This window comes from Lynx rufus, unplaced genomic scaffold, assembly GCF_022079265.1.
Source record: "Lynx rufus isolate CCGP_SWC_20201006 ecotype Redwood Valley unplaced genomic scaffold, mLynRuf1.p SCAF_7, whole genome shotgun sequence".
Classification (NCBI taxonomy): Eukaryota; Metazoa; Chordata; class Mammalia; order Carnivora; family Felidae; genus Lynx; species Lynx rufus.
This window is the reverse complement of record NW_025814889.1, coordinates 134,677,017-134,696,032: the sequence shown is the minus strand read 5'-3', so window position 1 is coordinate 134,696,032 and position 19,016 is coordinate 134,677,017. Positions and strand designations below refer to the sequence as shown.

The window sequence follows — 19,016 nt, the reverse complement described above, 5'->3', positions numbered from 1 at the left end:
AGCCAATGTATCACTGTGTCATTTCCCTGTTCTACCCATCTAAGTCTTCCCTTTGCTGTCCTTGGGCTAATAATGTCCTGGTCGCACAGGCCAGTAGTTAGAATCATGGGCTCTGGAGCTTGAATCCCAGCTCTGCCACTTAATACCTGTGTGACCTTGAACAACCTACTTAACCTCTCTCTGCCTTAGAGGAGGCAAAATAATACGATAAATGAGAATGATAAATCAGATAATAATAACCCCTACTTTATATAGCTGTTGTAAGGATTAAAAGTTAATGAATATTATAATGATAAGGCACTTGTGATCTGGACCCTGCTGAGCTCTCCAATCTCACTGGTTCTTATCTCCCTATAAACCAGCTAAAATACTTTTGATTCCCAGAGAGCATCAAATTCTCTCTCTCTCTTCCCTGCAATCCCTCTGAGCTGAAGCTGGACTTGGGGCCCAGTTCTTCCCCACTGGATCTCCAAAGCTGGGCACACAGTATGTTAAGTGAATGAATGAATGAAATAGGCATTGCATTTGGGTTCTGATGGATGAGTAGGAGTTTTCCAGGTAAAGAAGTGTTTGAGGCAGGACTGTAAAAGAACTTGCTCCATCCCAGTGCTTGGAGAACAGAAGGGAGGTGAGACTGGAAAGAAAGGCTGGGTTCAGTCCAGACCTTTCTGCGTGGGCAGAGAAGGGAAGGCTTTCGTGACAGTGTGGAGGTCACTTGCCGGAAAGACTGAGGCCGGGAACTGGGGTATGTGGCTAAGCTCCAGGGGAGTAAAGGAAGGGCCTGAACCAGAGCAGTAGCAGTGGGAATGGAATGAAGAGGGAGGTTTGAGAGATTGAGAAAAAGACTTAATGTCATCTCCTGAATGCTTTTCCTGAATGCCTCTTAGAAATGATATTAGGTGATTGTGGGAATAAAGAGCTGAAGTAGCATTTCCCCGCCGTCTTCAAGTAGCTCAAATCTTAGGAGAGGCAGACAGACCTAAAAATAAAAATATGGATGCAGAGAAGGCCAAATTAAGTATCACAGCCTCATATCTCTACACGTGTAAAATCAGCAAATTGAAGCACCATACATTTCTGAGTGCCTGTCATCTACCCCAAGGCTTTTTTTAAGTTCTCAAATTTTTATTTGGTTTAAACACACTACAGTACATTTCCACAGTCCACCAACTTTGAGAGGCAGTGTGGAGGTTTAGATGGGCCCTCTTCAACCACTTAACAGCCCATGATCTTGGCCAAGCTACTGAACTGTCTTAGCCCAAGTTACCTATCACATGAAGGTGAAGGAGGATAGCACCCTTGGCAGCCAAGAGAACAAAAGGGGGCTGGAGGTGTGGGTGGTGGTTAAGATTCTGCAGAGTCTTGTGAGCTACTATAAAGCTTTTGGACTTTTTTTTTAAATTTTATTAAGTAATCTCTATACCCAAGGTGGGGCTTGAACTCACGATCTAGAGTTCAAGAGCCCAATGCTCCACCCACTGAGCCAGCCAGACGCCTCAAGGTTTTGGACTTTATTAATTAGTTCAGTGGGAAGCTACTGAGGTTGTTTTTTGGCCCCAATCTATTATCACTTTTCAGTTGAGATGTAATCTGCCTACAATTACAAGCAAAGATCTTAACTGTTGAGTTCAATGAGTTTTGACAATTGTATACACCTGTGTAACCCACCCCTTAGAAGATACGGAACATTTCTATCACCGCAGAAAGGTCCTGCCTGCCCCTTTCCAGTTAATTCTCCTGCCTCCAGGGTACTGAAGGGTCTAAGCATATCGTGCTGCCTCTTGAGAGGACCCCTCTGGCTGCAGCGGCGGCTCAGAGCTAGGCCTGAGACCAGCAAGGAGAGAGTACTACACAGGCCAGGTGAGAGAAGGCTGAAGCGCAGCGAGGTTGCCTAGCAACCAGCAAAAGCGGTCGGAGCCTTGACTGCTCCTCCCTCTGGCAGAAGGGGAGGCCCCGCCCCACCTCACGTCACGTCGGGGGGCGGGCGAAAGCTTCTTATTGGTCTGTTCTCCGGAAGCGACGGGATTCGGAATCTCGCCCAAAGTCGGCAGCGCGTGGAAGCGCGGTGCGTGGCGTTGGCGCGTGGCTCGGGGGGGCGGGGGCTTGGTAGGGTCTTGTGGCGGGCGCTCGCACCCCTCCCACTGGAGCGAGGGTCCCTCCCACTGGAGCCAGGGTCCCTCGCGCTGAGCCTCAGTTTCCTCTCTTTGCAGAGGCTGAGCGCGCCCCACACCGGTTACTTGGGGCCCTGCCGCGCCGCCCCACTGCCGGCCTGGGTTGACGGGAGCGGAGAGTCTCGGCAACTGGGACGGGACCGAGGGGGTTCGGGAGTGCCCACTGCCCCACACCCGGTGCTTGACTGACGCTCCCATTCCCAGGACCCCCGCGCGGGCCGGGATGTTCGTCCTGGTGGAGATGGTGGACACCGTGCGGATCCCCCCGTGGCAGTTTGAGAGGAAGCTCAACGACTCCATTGCCGAAGAGCTGAACAAAAAGTTGGCCAACAAGGTACAAGGCCACGACGGGGTCGTGGACGGGCCTTGGCACGGGAGGGCCCAGCACTGCCCACCTGCCCGCTGCAGGCCTCGACTTGGTCATGACAAACCTTGGCCTTGGGCAGGTAGCTTAACGTGTCGGAACTCGGTTGCTACACCTGTACATGGGATGGGGGGTAATCCACCTGCACATGGGATGTTAGAGGGGATCAAAAAGGGAACTGGGATTGAAAAGGGTCATTGTAACTGGGAGGCGCTGGACTCTACACTGCCAAATTACTTTGCAGTCTTGGGCAGGTCACTTACCTGCTCCGGGCCTCAGTTTCCGTTTGTAAAATGGAAATCATGGTGGCTGTGTAACCATGCGTTGTTTTTGTGAAGATGGACAGTGGTTTAGAGTTCACTGTCAGGAGGTTTATCCGTTCATTTCTGCGAAAAAGTATTTGTGCACCTTTTATGTGCCAGGCTTGCATGCCTTAGTGCTAGTGAGTACCTAGTGCGGGGCCTTCCCACTGCCTTCTCTGTAGTAACCCTCCCTCAGTTACTCTGTGTCATTATCACTCTTTCCTTCTTAGCACTTATCAGCACTATTTTCTTATTTGTTTACTTGGTTACTGTTTTTCTTTCCCTCTGCATGAGGGCAGGGACTTTTGTCTTTTTCCTCAGTGTCCCACATATTTTGCCGGAGCCTGGCACACAGTAGATGTTCTGTAATTGTCTGTTGATTGTATGAATGAAGCAGACAAGGTTCTGCTGTGTCGTGTGGTGGGAAAAGCAGATATGAATGAGAGGGTCCCACAGTTGAGTATGTGATGACAAGTTGAGGTAGACGCTGTGAAGGACAGGCACTCGCGAGCCTGTGGAATGAAGGAGAACTCTGCCTACGATGAGGGACAAAAGAGGCTTTGTTAGGGATGTGGTACTTGAGTTTGAGCTGAGATCTGATGCTGAGAAGAGGAACTAACTAGGGGATTTATTTTTGAGGGTGGGAGAGGACTGGGCAGAGAGAAGAGCTGGGCAGGCAAAGGAAACGGTATGTGCAAAGACCCTGTGGCAGGAGGGACTATTTCACCCATCATGACATGGAGGAGCCTGGTGTGGCCTAGGCAGAGGGGGAGAGAGAGGAGAGGGCAGACTGTGAAGGTGGCAGGAGCCAAGGCACACGGAGGCTGAGGGACATCATGGTGGTACTAGTCTTCATCCCTAGAATAGCAGGAGGTGATAGGCTGAGAAGGAGTCAGCAAGAGGAAGGTTGGCTGGCTTTAGACAGGAGGCCAGTCCCTTCAATAGAGGCCGAGGTCATAGAAGGGAGGTGGACAGATCTGGGGAGCTGTTGGTGGAGAGAACTCATGATGTTCTTACTGGATGGCTTGTGGTTACTTTGCAAGGTAGAAGGCAAGGGGGTCTGTGGAGGGACCAAGTGTGAGCATCATGGAGAGAAGAGGGGCGAAAAGCCCAAGAAGGGAATGTAGTCCCTTTGGGGATACAAGTCCTTCAGTGACCTGTTGAGACAAGTCTTCTGTATTTGAGTCATTTGTTAAATTTTTTTTTTTAAACGTTTTATTTATTTTTGAGACAGGGAGAGACAGAGCATGAACAGGGGAGGGTCAGAGAGAGGGAGACACAGAATCTGAAACAGGCTCCAGGCTCTGAGCTGTCAGCACAGAGCCTGACGCGGGGCTCGAACTCACAGACCGCGAGATCATGACCTGAGCCGAAGTCGGCCGCTTAACCGACTGAGCCACCCAGGCACCCCTGTATTTGAGTCATTTGAGCGGAGGCTGCACAAAGAGGTCCACGGTCCAGCCAAGGGCACAGATCTTGTGCTGCCAAAGCCAGCCGGACTCTATGCCTCATTGTGGTGAGGTCTGGCCAGGACTCTGAGCCCTCTGAGCTTCTTGGTAATCCTTGAACAGTCCTTCAGGGTCTCTAACTGGGAGGTGATGACGCTGGTGGCAGATAAGCTGACACCAAAGGGGTTCAGTGGTTTGAAGCACCATGGGGTGGGGATGGGGGCGTGGGATGCTCTCTGCCCAGTCTCAGGGCCTTGGCCGTGCCTCAGTCCCTGTGGCCACTGGTGTATGTCTGATACTTTGTGAGCAGAATGGGGATTAACCAGGACTCTGACACTCACTCTGAGCTCTAGTATAGACCTGGAGACTTTGGGAAGTGTAGGTTTGACCAGGGTCCCCTCCCAGTGTTCCTCACTGGCAATAATAGTGATCTGTGGGTTGACTGTTATTATTTCCAGCATGTGAGCCAGGCACTGGCATAGGGGCTTCACATCCATACGTCTCTTTATTTAACGAGCCTGCAGCCTGGCAGGTTCATTTTTGCAGATGGGGGAAACTGAGGCTCGGAGAAGTGACCTTGGAGGTCACACAGTGGGTGGTGGAACTGTCACTGTGACCTTGATGTGCCTTGCCACCAAAGGCCCTGCTCTTTCCAGAGCTCCACATTCTTCTGAGGCTCCTTACCCATGGTTACCTCACATCGTGCCTCGACTCCTTGCTAGCTATAAAATGGGGATAATCCTACCTGCCCTGGGTGGGGAGGGTCTCAGGAGAGAATGCTGGGGAGCTGGGCCTCTGGGTCACTGTGTGTGTGTGTGTGTGTGTGTGTGTGTGTGTGTGTGTATGCGGATGCACACAGGTCGTGTACAACGTGGGGCTCTGCATCTGCCTGTTTGACATCACTAAGCTGGAGGACGCCTACGTGTTCCCAGGAGACGGCGCGTCACACACCAAAGGTGGGTGCCCTTTCCTCCTCGGTGTTGGGTTTCTTGGGGTTTGGCTGTGGGAGTCCTGGTCTAGGGATTGGGAGACCTGAGGCCTAGTCCTGACTCTGCCAGGAATTGACTGGGTGACAGCGGGCAGAATCCTCCCCTGTCTGGGCCTTGGTTTCCTCATCTATAAGAAATGGTGCACAGGGCAATTCTTGAGGCCTCTCTGGCTCTGAGATTGTGGCTGTGTGTCTGTGTCCCCTTTGGTCTTGTTTATTACTGAGCTCTGCTCTGCCTGGCCCTCTAGCTGCTCAGTCTGGTGGAGGGTGGCCAGACAAAGATGAGGACACTTGGAGTAGTCATCGCTGGGTTAAAAGCGTGGAGAGCAGAGGTGCCTGACTGGCTCAGTCAGTAGACTGTGCAACTCTTTTTAAATTTTTTTTTTTTCAACGTTTATTTATTTTTGGGACAGAGAGAGACAGAGCATGAACGGGGAGGGGCAGAGAGAGAGGGAGACACAGAATCGGAAACAGGCTCCAGGCTCCGAGCCATCAGCCCAGAGCCCGACGCGGGGCTCGAACTCACGGACCGCGAGATCGTGACCTGGCTGAAGTCGGACGCTCAACCGACTGCGCCACCCAGGCGCCCCTTTTTTTTTTTTTTTAATTTTTTTTTTTTTCAACGTTTATTTATTTTTGGGACAGAGAGAGACAGAGCATGAACGGGGAGGGGCAGAGAGAGAGGGAGACACAGAATCGGAAACAGGCTCCAGGCTCCGAGCCAAGACTGTGCAACTCTTGATCTCGGGGTTGTGAGTTCGAGACCCATGTTGGGCTTAAAGATGACTTAAAAATAAACTCTTCAGAGGCACCTGAGTGGCTTAATCAGTTAAACATCCGACCTCGACTCAGGTCATGATCTCACAGTCTGTGAGTTCAAGCCCCACATCGGGTGAGCTAGAGCCCCGCTCAGGGCTCCACACTCTCTCTCCTTCTCTCTCTCTCCCTCTCTCTCTGCACTTTGTGGGATTCCCTCCCTTTCCCTCTCTCCCTGCCCCTTGCTCGCTCTCACTCTCTCTCTCTCAAAAGTAAATAAATAGGGGTGCCTGTGTGGCTCAGTTGGTTAAATGTCTGACTTTGGTTGAGGTCATGGTCTCACAGTTTGTGAGTTTGAGCCCCTCATCGGGCTCTGTGCTGACAGCTCGGAGCCTGGAGCCTGCTTCGGATTCTGTGTCTCCCTCTCTCTGGGCCCCTCCCCCACTCCTGCTCAGTCTTTCAAAAATAAACGTTAAAAAAAAATAAAGCAAAAATAAATAAATAAAATTTTAAGAGTTTTTTTTAAAAAAAAAGTGTGGAGGGATGCCTGGGTGGCTCAGTCAGTTAAGCGTCCGACTTCAGCTCAGGTCATGATCTCGCAGTCTATGAGTTCGAGCCCTGCATCGGGCTCTGTGCTGACCGCTCAGAGCCTGGAGCCTGCTTCAGATTCTGTGTCTCCCGCTCTCTCTGCCCCTCCCCTGCTCATGCTCTGTCACTCTGTCTCAAAAATAAATAAAAACAGGGGCGCCTGGGTGGCGCAGTCGGTTAAGCGTCTGACTTCAGCCAGGTCACGATCTCGCGGTCCATGAGTTCGAGCCCCGCGTCAGGCTCTGGGCTGATGGCTCGGAGCCTGGAGCGTGTTTCCGATTCTGTGTCTCCCTCTCTCTCTGCCCCTCCCCCGTTCATGCTCTGTCTCTCTCTGTCCCAAAAATAAATAAAAAACGTTGAAAAAAAAAAAAAATAAATAAATAAAAACATTAAAAAAAAAAAAAGTGTGGAGAGCAGAGGGGAATGCATCTGTTTCCTGGGGAGGAGGCTGGTTGAGAGTGGGGGACTTTTGACGGGCACTATGGACATAATGGTTAAGCGTGGCCTCTGCATTTGAATTCTGTCTCTGCTGCTTATTTGCTATGTATCCTGTGCAGAATGTATAACTTCTGTGCCTCTGCTTCCTTGCCAATAGAATGCAGTTAACAGTAGATTTTATATTACAGTACTGATGTGATGATTCTACTGACTTCATATGTGCAAAGATCGTAGGACAGGACCTTGGTTCTTCTGGACTGGCTTGGCCAGTAGGGTGTAGGGCGGCCTCATGTGACTGGCGGCTGGCAGGCTAGTTGGTGGGGAGGGATGGCTCATCTCTGCTGCCTGTGGTCTCATTTTTGCTTAGGGGACACTGGGCACCATAGGGCAGCTGGAGCCCCCATGCACCAGCCACTTTTCAGTGTCTGCTTCTATCCCATTGGCCAGGGCAGGTCACATGGCCGAGGCTGGCGTCAGGGGATGGAAAAATAGCCGCCACCTCTTGCTGGGAGGAGCCAGAGTCACATGGCAAAGGGGCACGCACCCTGGGAAGGGAGGGTTGGTTACCAGACCTGGAGGTGTACAGGGAGGGTCACCTTGGCTACAGCTCTCGGAGAGGGAGTGGGGCATTCTTCACTCTCCTCCCTGGACCCCACCAAATCAGAAGCAGAGGGCAAGGGGGCCACTGAGGTGGTTCGGGGCTAATCAGTGTCTGCGTGCGGCTCAGACCTGCTGAATCACAGTCTCTGGGGGAGAGCCTGCAGGCTGTTTTAGCAAGGAGCCAGGTGATTCTCCCACCAGGCCCTGTGTGAGGAGCCCTGCCCTAGCCCACCCTGGTCAGCCTCTGGGCACAGAGGTGTCGAGCATTCTAGAACGTGCCATGAGGCTGCCTGATGCTGTCTGGGATCCAGAGACTTCATTAGTTCACAGAGATGTTAACTGCTCTGTGGGCAGCCCTAAGAAACAGGCTGCGTTTGTACCGACTAGAAGCATTTAGCAGAAAAATAAGACCGTGATATAAAACAAAACCCGGGGCCTCTGTTTACAAAGAAGAATGCCCTTAAGGTGAGCCCAGTTTCTGCCTTTAGCTGGTGGTCCAGGTGGTAAGAGCCACCAGAACTTGAAGGAAAACTGGGAGAAAAAAAGTTAAAATTGAGGAAATTCTGTTCTTTCGTTTTGTTGTTTCTGCCACTTAGTGTAAGATTTCCACTTTGGGTTTTCATTATCCCCCACCCCCAGTTCACCCTGGACCCCCTGGTTCTTTGGGAATGAGGTGTGAGGATTAGGGCACTGGGCTAGGCATGTCACATGGACCTGGATTTGAATTCTGGCTCTGACCCCTCTCTCCCCTGCATACCTTGGGCACGTATCTCTCCACCTCTCTTGGCCTGGGCTTCCTCATATGTAAATGGGTTAACACTCGCAGCTATGAAGCTTCTTGCGGTCCGTCAGGCATCATGCAGGGTGGCATTTGATGGTGGGGATTGGTTGCCATGCTTTAAGGCTGATTCTCGACTTGCCCCATTTCTGCTGCCCCCCCCCCCCCCCCCCCGGCCACTACCTCCCCCTGGGCTGTGGCCAGGTGTGCCGAAGGAGGCCTCAGCCTTTGCTTTGAGGACTCTTTTTTTTTTTTTTTTTCTTAATCCTGAGAGAGAAAGAGGGAGAGGATCCCAGGCGGGCTCCTCGATGTCCGTGCAGAGCCGGACTCAGGGATGGAACCCACAGACCATGAGATCATGACCTGAGCTGAAATCAAGAGTCAGACACATAACCGGCTGAGCCACCCTGGAGCCTCTGGAGGACTCTTCTTTTGCTCACTGCCTTCTGCTTCTTCCTCCCCCCTCCTCTTCCCCCTCCTCCTCCTCATCTCCCTCCTCATCTCCCTCCTCCTCCTCCCCAGGCCAGATTGCTTTCCCTCTCGACAGTAAGTGTGTACAAGATGTCAGCCTTTGGGATTTGTGACACTGGCCCCAGTTGTCTAGCCTCATCTCTTGTCACTTAGGGTACGTTTACCTGGCCCCAGGCCCATGTTCTCTATGTCCCGCAAGCCGACTGGACCCGGCCTCCCTGGGGAAGCCTCTCTCGACCTGCCCCACCACCCTGCCCCGCTGGGAGCTCCAGAGCAGCCTAACTTCATGCCACCATTTCTTTTTTCTTTTTCTTTTTTTTAAAGTCGTGATAACATACATATAACATAAAGTTGACCATTTGAACTATTTTTAGTGCACGGTTCAGTGGCACTGAATACATTCATGTTGTTGAGCGACCATCACCAAACTTCTTCATCTTCCCAGACTGAAACTCTGTCCCTATTAAGGATTCACTCCCCATTCCCCGCTCCTCCAGGCCCCGGAAACCACCGCTGTACTTTGTCTCTATGAATTTGAGTATTCCAGGTACCCATATAAGTGGAGTCACACAGTGTCTGCCCTTTGCAGAAACTCACGTGCACCCCGAGGGAGCCCCGCTTCTCCTGGGACAGACTTTGCCCAAATCTGCACCTGACAACAGGTCTTCCTCTCAATGATCCCGCAGACCCACTCCTTCTGACTTTCCAGGCCTCCCGCCTGCCCACTGAACACCCCTGGAACTTCAGGTGGGGCCCTTGGGAGGCGGCTCGAAAGAGCACTGTCCCTCCGGCTGGTCTGTGGCCTCCTTTTTAATTGAGATCTAATTCACATATCGTAAAATTCACCCTTTGAAAGCTTAGGATATTCACAGACCGTGCAACCATCACCACTGTCCAATTCCAGAACATTGTCATCCCCTCAAAAAGAAACCCGTACCCATCAGCAGTCATTCCTCATTCTTCCCCTTCCCCCAGCCCCTGGCAGCCGCTACTGTACTGTCTCTGGATTTGCCTATTCTGGACATTTCACATAAATGGAATTACACAGTATGTGGTCTTTTGTGACTGGCGCATTTCATGTAGTGTAATGTCCTCAGGGTTCGTCCATGTTATGGCAGGTATCAATACTCCATTGCTTTTTAATACTGAGAAGTATTCCATTATATGGATAGGCTACATTTTGTGTATCCATTCATCTGCTGATGGACACTTGGGTTGGCCACCATATGCTTTTGGGTGTAGTTGTTCCAGACTGGAGCGCCCTGGGCACAAGACCACATGCAATTCTGCCCCCATAAGCCCAGTGCCCAAACAGGCCCTGGCACAGACTTGGTAGAGGCTCTGTGGGGATTTGTTAAACTGAACTGAATGTTGGGTCAGATGGGGGACAGGGTTTTTCCATCCTGTGGCTAGATGACCCTTGGCTGCCCTCAGCTGCTCTCCGCAAGGTCAGCAGGAGGCTCTCATCACAAGGAGGGGAGGGGATACCAGCTGCCCCCTCTTTTCCCATGCTTCCTGCCTGGTGGGGCCACGGAGAAGCAGCCTGGCAGCGAGCTGGGGGCCCAGTAGGCCCTGCTGTCCTCAGTGCAGTGTTGGAGACCAGGCAGCTGAGGGTGCTAGTGGCAGAAGCGTGTGTCTGGGGATGAAATCTGTCCGAGGAAGGCAGATTCCACCCTGTGGCCCTGTCTGGTGGTCCAGGAGGACTTGGAGTCTTCTGTGGCACAACAGGGCAGAAGGGCTGTGTGGCTATGAGTATGTTACCCAGCCCCTCTGAGCTGCTTCTCCATTCTGACAATGGGGAAGCATGACGCTGATATGGATGCGTTGTGCCGGGCATGACCAGCAGGAAGTAGCCTCGTGGTTATTCTCTAGCTCCGGCGGTGTGTTTAGGCCAGTGGTGGTCACCCCCTTTGGGGCTTTGAGGGGCAGGAGTGATGAGGTAATAGTGGGCACAGACCCTACCTGATGTTTTCCTGGGGGTCTGGTGAGTGGGGAGCACTAGGGCAGGGCCTGAGAACCCACAGAGGGCATTTCTGTTGGGTTATTGCCTCTGCCTCCCCCCACTCCCCCTCAGTTTCAGGGCATTTTTAACATCATGTTCCAGGTCAGAGCTATGCCTGGGGCAAACTTTCCAATCAGAGGGAGATGGGGAACTTGTTTCCAAACCTGGCTTCCTTTGCCAATTACTTCCGCCCTTTTTAGAATTTAAGGGAGAGAGTCTAGAGGAAGGGTGGGATTGATTCTGGAGTTACCTGTGGCCCAGAATCCGGGTTTGTCTAATGGGTTTGGGGGCCAGCCCTCACTTCCAGGGCTGCCGCTGTTGGCCTGTTATGGGGGCCACACTGTGGCCTTGCAGGGGGCTGGGTCTGGGTCCAGGGGCACTGGGTGTGGACTGCCCAGCAGACTCCTGGGTGGCCACAGGGCCTCCAGGTCAGCAGGCTGGCCAATGGGGTCAACACTGGAAAGCCTGGGCCGCCCCAGAGTGGCCATCCCTCACATGCTTGCTCGTCACCGACATCCTTATCCTTTTTTCATTTCCAGTCCATTTTCGCTATGTGGTGTTCCATCCATTCCTGGATGAGATTCTGATCGGCAAGATCAAAGGCTGCAGCCCGGAGGGAGTTCACGGTAATGGTGGCCCCGACTCGTCACACGAGGCCTGGGAGCTCATTGGGGCAAGTGGCCAGGCCAGCAGGCCTCCCTTCAGCTTCTGTCTGAGCCACACAGTCAGGGGAGGGGTCAGGAAAGCTCATGGGTGAGGGGAACACACAGCCCCGTCATGCTCATGTAACCATGAAGACCTTGGCCAGCTGTGGGCCTTCCCTGTGAGGCCCTAACTCAGCACCTCGGGTTGGGCACTGGAGCTGGCGGAGGGGACTTGGGGTCCCAGGCGCCTCCTGGTCCCCGTTGTGTGTGGTGTCCGCCATGGGTTTTGGTGGCCGCTCAGGCCGTGTAAGTGGCATCCGCAGAGGTGTGGGGCTTTGAGGTGGGGGAGGCACTCAGATTTCCATGCCAACAACTGCCTCTGTCCCATGCTGTCACTTTCTTCATTTCTTCCAGTCTCTCTAGGGTTCTTCGATGACATTCTCATCCCCCCAGAGTCGCTGCAGCAGCCAGCCAAGTTGTATCCTCCCAAGGTTAAAGCGGGTCACGGGGGGCTCAGGTTTTTCCAGAGGACAGTCCCGCTCCTTGGGGTGGCCCTGGCTCCTGTGATCTGATACTGCTGACCTCCCTGCCCACCCCCCCCCCCCCCCCAGCCTGCACATGTGCTCTGGAAGCGCTGGCCTGCCTGTGCTTCCCGTGCTCATGGTGTCCACACGCCTGTGCTTCTGTCTGGGCCGTCGGGCCTGGTGGGGTAGGTTGTGCTCTGTAGGTGGCATGCTATTCACTTCCGGTTCACTTTGCTTCGGGTGTCGTCTCCGGGATCATATCAAAGCTTCCCTCCCTGGAAAGGTTTGCCCTGCTTGGCTCACCTCCCCTGGTATGCAGACAATACCACTGGCTGACATTTGAGGGCTCGACTGCCTGGGCCTGCGACGGGTTGTTTCCCTCCGTTGGGTTCCCCCAGCGCCCTGCCCCAGCCCTTCCCCTGCTGCGCTGAGTGGTGTTTCTGCGGGTTCTCGTTGAGACTGCTCACCGGAAGGGACCCCGTCTTGTCAGGACTCTGTCCACAGTGCCTAGCGGGGGGACCTGACACAGAGGGGTTAAGGCAGGACCCTTTGCAGCATCGCCACTAGAGGGCGCTGTGGCCCCTCGGTGTGCACTGAGGGAGGGGTTGGGCTTTGTAGGGAGTTCGGGGGTGCTGCCCTCACCGGATGGTTCATCAGATCTGCTCTGCCTGGGCCTCTGCGGGCCAGGGGCAGGGTCTGTGTGTGACTCCAGAGCTTGTCAGAAAACCTGGTCCTGCCCGGCTGGGCCTCTTGCCGGCCGCGGGCCCTCAGGCACGTGACCTTCCATCTGCCACGTCTGTCCTGAAAACTGGGAAAGTCCTTGTGCTGTGTGTGGGTCATGGTCGCAGGGCATGGTTGGGAAGGGGTGTGGAGTCGCACTGCACAGAGGGCATAGGACAGCTGCAGCCAGCACTCCAGGACCAAGTGTGCAGGTCCTGGGGAAAGCACTTTATTACCTCCACCACGGCCCTGTGAGGGCAGGCCTTGCTACAATTCCTGTTTTACACAGAGCTTGGGCCTGGCCCTGGTCACAGCTGGCGGAGCCGAGATCTGAACTTGGCAATTGGACCGAGAGGACACCCAGGCAGGGAGAGGACCCCAGGCAGCAAGAGGCCCTCGTCCTTCCTGCCTCAAGAGACGGGGGACCCGCTCTGCCCTTGAGCCTCCTTCCTGCCCTGAGGATGTATGTTCCCAGCCAGGGCCCTGGTACCCCAGCGTGCCTGCTCTTCACTGTGGGGCCCAGGGCGGGCCCAACCTTGCCTTCTGCACATGGTGTGGGCTTGCTTTTCCTGGACCTCCCAGCCACGGTGATCTCCTTCTGGGATTGGATCTTCCCGGGGGCGGGTATTGTGGGAGGAACCCCCACCCCCACCCTCAGGCTCCCCCATGCCTGGTTGTTGCCTTGACCCTGCACCCCGCCCAGCGACGAGGCAGAGCAGGTGTGGGTGTGGGAGTACGAGACGGAGGAAGGAGCGCACGACTTGTACATGGACACCGGCGAGGAGATCCGCTTCCGGGTGGTGGACGAGAGCTTTGTGGACACGTCCCCCACGGGGCCCAGCTCGGCAGAGGCCACCTCTTCCAGTGAGGAGCTGCCAAAGAAGGAGGCTCCATACACGCTTGTGGTGAGCTGTCCTGACGCCGCTGGCCAGAACCGTGGGGATGGTGTGGGGACAACCCAGGCGGTGGGGTGGCGGGGGAGCCGCTTCTGAGGGCGTTTGCCCCGGGTTCACCGCCTCGAACCCCTCTCCCCGCAGATCAGGGTGCGGGTCCCTGTTTGGTTCTTAGGCGGTTGCTTCTCCCTGGGGAGCCTGTTTCGCAGGTCACAGGCCAGGGCGTAACACCCATGAGGTGACGAAGCTGCCGTGGCTGTCGGGGAAGGTGGGGGGGGGGGGGGTCAGGCTCCTGACCGCAGGAGGGACAGGGCCCAAGTTGGGTGACAAGGCTGCCCAGCAAGACGAGGCCAAGGGAGAGACCAGGGCAGGGGTTTGGGAGCGAACCAAAGGTGGGGCATCAGGGACGGGTGACCCTCAGTCAGGGCTGTGCCTGTACCAGACCCTGTATGGACGTGAGGTGGCAGGGGAGCTGCGACCAGCCAGATCTGGCTTGGGTTGTCGTCTTCCCTCACGGGGTGAGACTGTGATGCAGGACAAAGCGGGACATGTTTTGGGGGCCTGCTAGGGGGCTTTTCTGGTCTAACGTATGCTGCAGGTTGTTCGCTCGGGAGTAGCCGTTCTCTGTCACGGCCATCCCCTCTGCGTGTATTTGGAGGCTGGGACTTTCTGGCAGGACTCAGTGCGTGTCCGGGACTGGCCTGCCGGTGCCCGTGTTTGGGCAGGCCTGGCGCGAGGAAGGGTACCTGACTAAGCCGAGGCCCTGGGGCAGGAAGGGTGCGCATGGGCTGTGTTCCTGTACGGCAGCTGGGGGCGCTGGTGTGGCTCCTGGGTTTCCCCATCCCCGGCCGGTGTGTGCATGTGTCACCACCGTTCCCTCTGCCGGTGCCAGGCGCCCGGAAGGAAGGGCCCCTTTGCCTCCTGTGTTTGTTCAAGCCCTTGAGGTGGATATGTGCCTGTTCTCTGTCTACCCCTGGCAGGGATCCATTAGCGAGCCAGGCCTGGGCCTCCTCTCCTGGTGGACCAGCAGCTAGCCCTGGGGCTGGACGACAGACCCCCACCCCCACCCCGCTGTCCGGGGAAGGAGGTGCCACTGGCCATGGAAACAGCAGCAGCTTCTGCAGGTGCCAAGGAGCAGAGTGTGTGCCCCACCGGACGGTCCCCTCCCTCGCCATCCTGGCCCTGTTTCTGGAGCTACCCTGAAGTCACTGTTCCTGTGGACTTCTGCCTCTTGGTGACAGCAAAGACATTTAATAAATAAGGGCAGCATCAGTCAGGGAGGAGCCGCCCTCGTCTCCGTGATCTAAGGTCACCACGTTGCCACAGCTGGGACAGCATGTCCTTCCTCTCCCCGGATGGCTGCTGGAGAAGAACTCCCCCTGATGGCAGGACATGGTGGTGAGAGCTCACTGGCCTCATGGGCTCTGGTCCGGCCTAGCCCGGTGGCTCCTAAGGTCACCAAGAGAGGCTGGCCTGGGGCAGCTGCCAGCTGTTGGTCGGAGTCTTGACCTTTCAGGGACGACCATCTTCTTTCCCACCAGCATTTGGAAGGTGGGGGCCTGGGCTTAGCTGGCCCAAGGTCAGGGATGGTGACCATCCATGTCGTCCCTCCCACCAGAGGTACAGCTGTCACTTCCAGACCCTGGCCGCGCCAGGAACACCCTGTGTGTCAGCTGGTGATGCCAGATCCTGGACGAGGGCGGACACCACACCGTTTACTCAGCCAAATGGCTTTGGCAGGTCCCCCCTGCCCTGTCACTCCCTCGTGCACAAACCGCACGCTTGTTCTGTTGGGCAAGTCTTGTGCTGAGGAAGGGACCTCCGCGGGGCCTGCCTCCTGCTCTGGTCTTTCAGCTCACACAGGCACCGAGCATGGAGGCAGAGGTACTGCCGGTGGACGTCACCCCGGGGACAGCAGCAGCCGCGGAATGGTGCCCGCCGCCACCTGGGGCTGAGGGGCAGGGAGGGGACAGAGCACGTAGTGGACCAGCTGTGTGACCTCGGACGAGGTGGCCTCTAAGAAGGGGGGCTGTGCCCCGCCTCGGGGTGTTGGCAGGGCTGACTCTACGCCCAGGGGAAGCAGAGGCTCCTGGCACACGGGGAGGTGGGAGAGGCCGCGCTGTGGGCGGAAGTGGGTTAGGGCAGGGAGGCGGGGCTGAGAAGCAGCGCGAGTTCCCGCCCCGTGTGTCCTCCACGCAGTGGCAGGTGTGCCATGGCGTGGCTAGCGGGAGCCTCTGCCGACTGGCCACGAAGACCCAGCCCGGGCCCTGGAGTTGGGGACGATCCGGACACCACCACTCACACACCGGAACAGTCACTGAGTCCGTATTCTTATTTTCCTCATGAGAGCGAAAGTTTCTTTAAAATCTTTCAGCCACCAGTGAAATGATGAGGCGGGAGAAATAACTTTAGATGGGAGTCTTGTCATCAAAAATAAATACAGTTGCATGGAGTTGTTCAAGATCTGAATCAGACTAAAAATGGGAAGGCAGGGGGCTGGAACATTCTTTTAAGAGCCCTCCCCCCCGCTCACCCGCCCACCTGTGTGTCCCTCGGCCGGCTGAGGGAAGGGAGGGCAGGAGGCCTGACCACACCATCTTGGAGCAGGAAGCCAAGGCCGGAAGGGGGCAGATCCAGTTCTGATGACGCACTGACTGCACCGGGGACCCCGGAGCGGGGTCCAAGGAGTAGGCAGACAGGTGGCATGGCTGGACCTTACTGCTGCTGCAGCTCCTTCATCCTGTTCAGGGCGCTGCCGGCGCGGAACCACTCGATCTGGGTCTCGTTGAAGGTGTGGTTCAGGAGGATGGTCTCCTGAGTCCCGTTGGGGTGCTTGATGATGCATTTCAGGGGCTGTAAGAGGAGGGGGAGTGGCTCTTAGGAACATGACCCTCGATTCTGCCGGAGGGTCAGAAAGGTAGGGTGCCCCCAGAGTGGACCGGCAGGCAAACCGAGGTCTAGGCCAGGTCTGCGCTGGGGTGGCCGTGGTCAGACCCGATGGTAGAACTCGCGGGGCCTAGCGAGCCCCGCCAAGCACAGGCTGTTGGCCTCTGACTGCCAAGCCTGAGCTAATGAGTGAGGCCTGAGCTGGCTCCACCCTCGTCTCTGAGGAGACACTTCCTTTGGGGGGGGGGGGAGGGGGTGCTTGAAGAATTTAAGGGCCCTACCAGCTGGAACAAAGGCTCATGGGAGGAAAAAGGGGGGTCAGAAGTGGGCATAGAAGGAGGGAAAGCAAAGTGGCTGTCCCCGGCCCACCCTCCTTCCCTGGCTCCCTGACCTTGCCAGGAGCGAAGTCTTTCAGGCCCTGGATGGTCAGCTTGTCCACAGGGTGAATCTTATTGTAGTCAGCCGGGTCAGCAAAGGTGAGGGGCAGCAGGCCCTGCTTCTTCAGGTTGGTTTCTAGAAGGCAGAGGGCACACTCAATCCACAGATGGCAGAGCCAGTCTCCGTTCCTCTGCACAGGGAACCTCACCAGCCAAGAGAGCTTCCTTTTCTAAGCCCAGTGACAGTTCTGGGAGAGGCCCCTAGTCTTGCCATCTGGGGTCCTTCGAGAACCTTCTGCGGGTGTGCTGGTTTGTGTCTTGGCCTTCCTGACATTCACAATCAGAAAAATCCTCTGACCATGTGCCCTGGATTTCAATTGCTTAGGTCTGCAAGTCTGGAAGCAAGACTGGGGCTTCCCGTGACAGGAAGCTGTGGGCATCACTCTCAACACAACTCAGAAGGGGTAGAGACTATGGTGGAAAACAGGAGCCGGGGACACGGCTCAGTAACCTGGCATGTGGCTCCAGGCCTGACTCAGCCACACGCAGGCTGGGTGACCTTGGGCTGCCAGTAGGGGAAGCGGGCGTGGCTAGACCCCAGGCTCCAGCTTACCATGGATCCTGGCGAAGCTCTTGGTGATGATGGCCCGGCCCCCGAGGTGGCGAGGCTCCAGTGCTGCGTGCTCCCGGCTCGAGCCCTCCCCGTAGTTCTCGTCTCCGATCACCACCCACCGGATACCATGTTTCTGTCAGTGAGGAGGGTATGAGGGAGAGGAAGACAGTGGTCCCTTGCTGCTGCCCTGGGCTTCCTGAAGCTCAGAGGCCAAGAGGCTAGAGAGGCCCCTCCTTACCTGTTCCCCAAGGAAGGGCTGGTGAAATCAGAGGTGAATTAGGCCCAGACCAGGCCCTGAGGGGACAGAGGTGACCAGACACAGGCCCTGGCTATCTGCAAGGGGCCTGGGGAGGTGGCACGACCTACCCATCAGTGCCCAGCATAGACGCGGGCTTTTGGGGGAAGGCCACAGTATGGGATTGGAGCCCAGAGCAGGCGTATATGGTGAGAATGACACAGGACCGCCCCATGGCACCAGGGCGTCCTTCAACTGAAGAGCTATTGGTGTGGAGTCCTGGAGAGCACCCCCCCTTCCCTGCACCCCCACCCCTGCCCCTATGGACTGGGACCCACCTTGTAGTAGCGGGCAGTGTCAGGGACAGGGCCAAACTCCTGGGTGACAGCATTGCGCACGGAGTTGGCCTTGCCATTTTCAACGTTGATGGCACCAATGAGCAGATTATTGGAGATGTTGTCCAGGTGCCCACGGAACTTGAGCCAGGGGCCGGCAGCGGAGATGTGGTCAGTGGTACACTTCCCTTTGACCTTGGGTGGGGGACAAGAGAGGACTAAGGTCAGGGCATGGTGCATGCGTGAGAGGTGGATGAAGGGAGAAGCCCTCCTAGAGGCCGGTGGCTGGACCCGGGAATGGGGGACAAGAACAGCGGGTCTGCAGCCCTGGTGCTGCCACACTTTGTCCATGGGGCTCAGGCAAGACCGTCACCCACCCCTCGAAGGCCCTGTGCTGCTCAGGGGCTTGTCCAGGACAGGGCACTCACAGGGACATGGGCTGGACAGGCAGGACAGGAATGTCTCTGCTCACTCACCCTTCAGATGCCCAGGCTGGAAAAAACTACTGACCTCATGCTGGACGCAGAGGAGCCCGAGGATGTGTCCTGCTCCTGGCTGGTGACCAGTTTTATCTATCATGTGGGCTTAATACTGGCTGTGTCACTGCCTGGCGACTCTTAGTAAACAGGATGAATTCATGTCTGACACGGGCCTAAGGCCTCTAGCCACACCATGAAGCCTTGTGTCTGCCCAGCTCCCAAACACAGGCCATACCAACTGATGCCCAAGTGTGGGAACTGAGGAGTCGATGGCTTTTGGAGCCTACCAGGTCAAGCTAGAGGCGTGGAGACCTGCTGTGCAAGGTCACATGTGCCCTTCTTGCTGCATCCACTGCCCGTGGCTGCCAGAGGTGGCCCTCACCAGCTGCAGCCGATGGCTGCGA

The 19,016-nt window shown here is 55.8% G+C and overlaps 2 protein-coding genes across 3 annotated transcripts in view; one reads left to right on the top strand and one right to left on the bottom strand.

Annotated features, from left to right (window-relative positions):
• Positions 1–2,031: 2,031 nt before the first annotated feature.
• POLR3H (RNA polymerase III subunit H) lies at positions 2,032–16,183 on the top strand. Of its 2 annotated transcripts, none has more exons than XM_047065283.1 (7): positions 2,032–2,065; positions 2,376–2,505; positions 5,145–5,241; positions 11,446–11,532; positions 11,965–12,028; positions 13,498–13,699; positions 14,668–16,183. In XM_047065283.1, the coding sequence occupies exons 2-7, from the start codon at positions 2,395–2,397 to the stop codon at positions 14,719–14,721; spliced, it is 615 nt and encodes a 204-aa protein (XP_046921239.1). In that variant the 5' UTR covers positions 2,032–2,065; positions 2,376–2,394; the 3' UTR covers positions 14,722–16,183. The 2 variants fall into 2 exon arrangements, with proteins under 2 accessions (XP_046921239.1, XP_046921240.1); XM_047065284.1 differs by having other exon boundaries at positions 2,036–2,065; positions 2,211–2,505.
• ACO2 (aconitase 2) overlaps positions 16,091–19,016 on the bottom strand; it is a 56,331-nt gene continuing 53,405 nt past the window's right edge. The window contains exons 15-18 of the mRNA XM_047065281.1: positions 18,137–18,328; positions 17,564–17,696; positions 16,965–17,086; positions 16,091–16,540 (exon numbers count right to left, since the gene is read on the bottom strand). Of these exons, the coding sequence (XP_046921237.1) occupies positions 16,403–16,540; positions 16,965–17,086; positions 17,564–17,696; positions 18,137–18,328 (585 nt within the window). The 3' untranslated portion in view covers positions 16,091–16,402. The remainder of the gene's footprint in view (positions 16,541–16,964; positions 17,087–17,563; positions 17,697–18,136; positions 18,329–19,016) is intronic.

What these genes read in the sequence shown, in the direction of transcription:
- POLR3H (XM_047065283.1), top strand. Translation starts at nt 2,395, where the DNA reads ATGTTCGTCCTGGTGGAGATGGTGGACACCGTGCGGATCCCCCCGTGG. An exon ending in CGGCGCGTCACACACCAAAG is followed by an intron (nt 5,242 to 11,445) that starts GTGGGTGCCCTT and finishes TTTCATTTCCAG; the next exon opens with TCCATTTTCGCTATGTGGTG. An exon ending in CAGCCCGGAGGGAGTTCACG is followed by an intron (nt 11,533 to 11,964) that starts GTAATGGTGGCC and finishes CATTTCTTCCAG; the next exon opens with TCTCTCTAGGGTTCTTCGAT.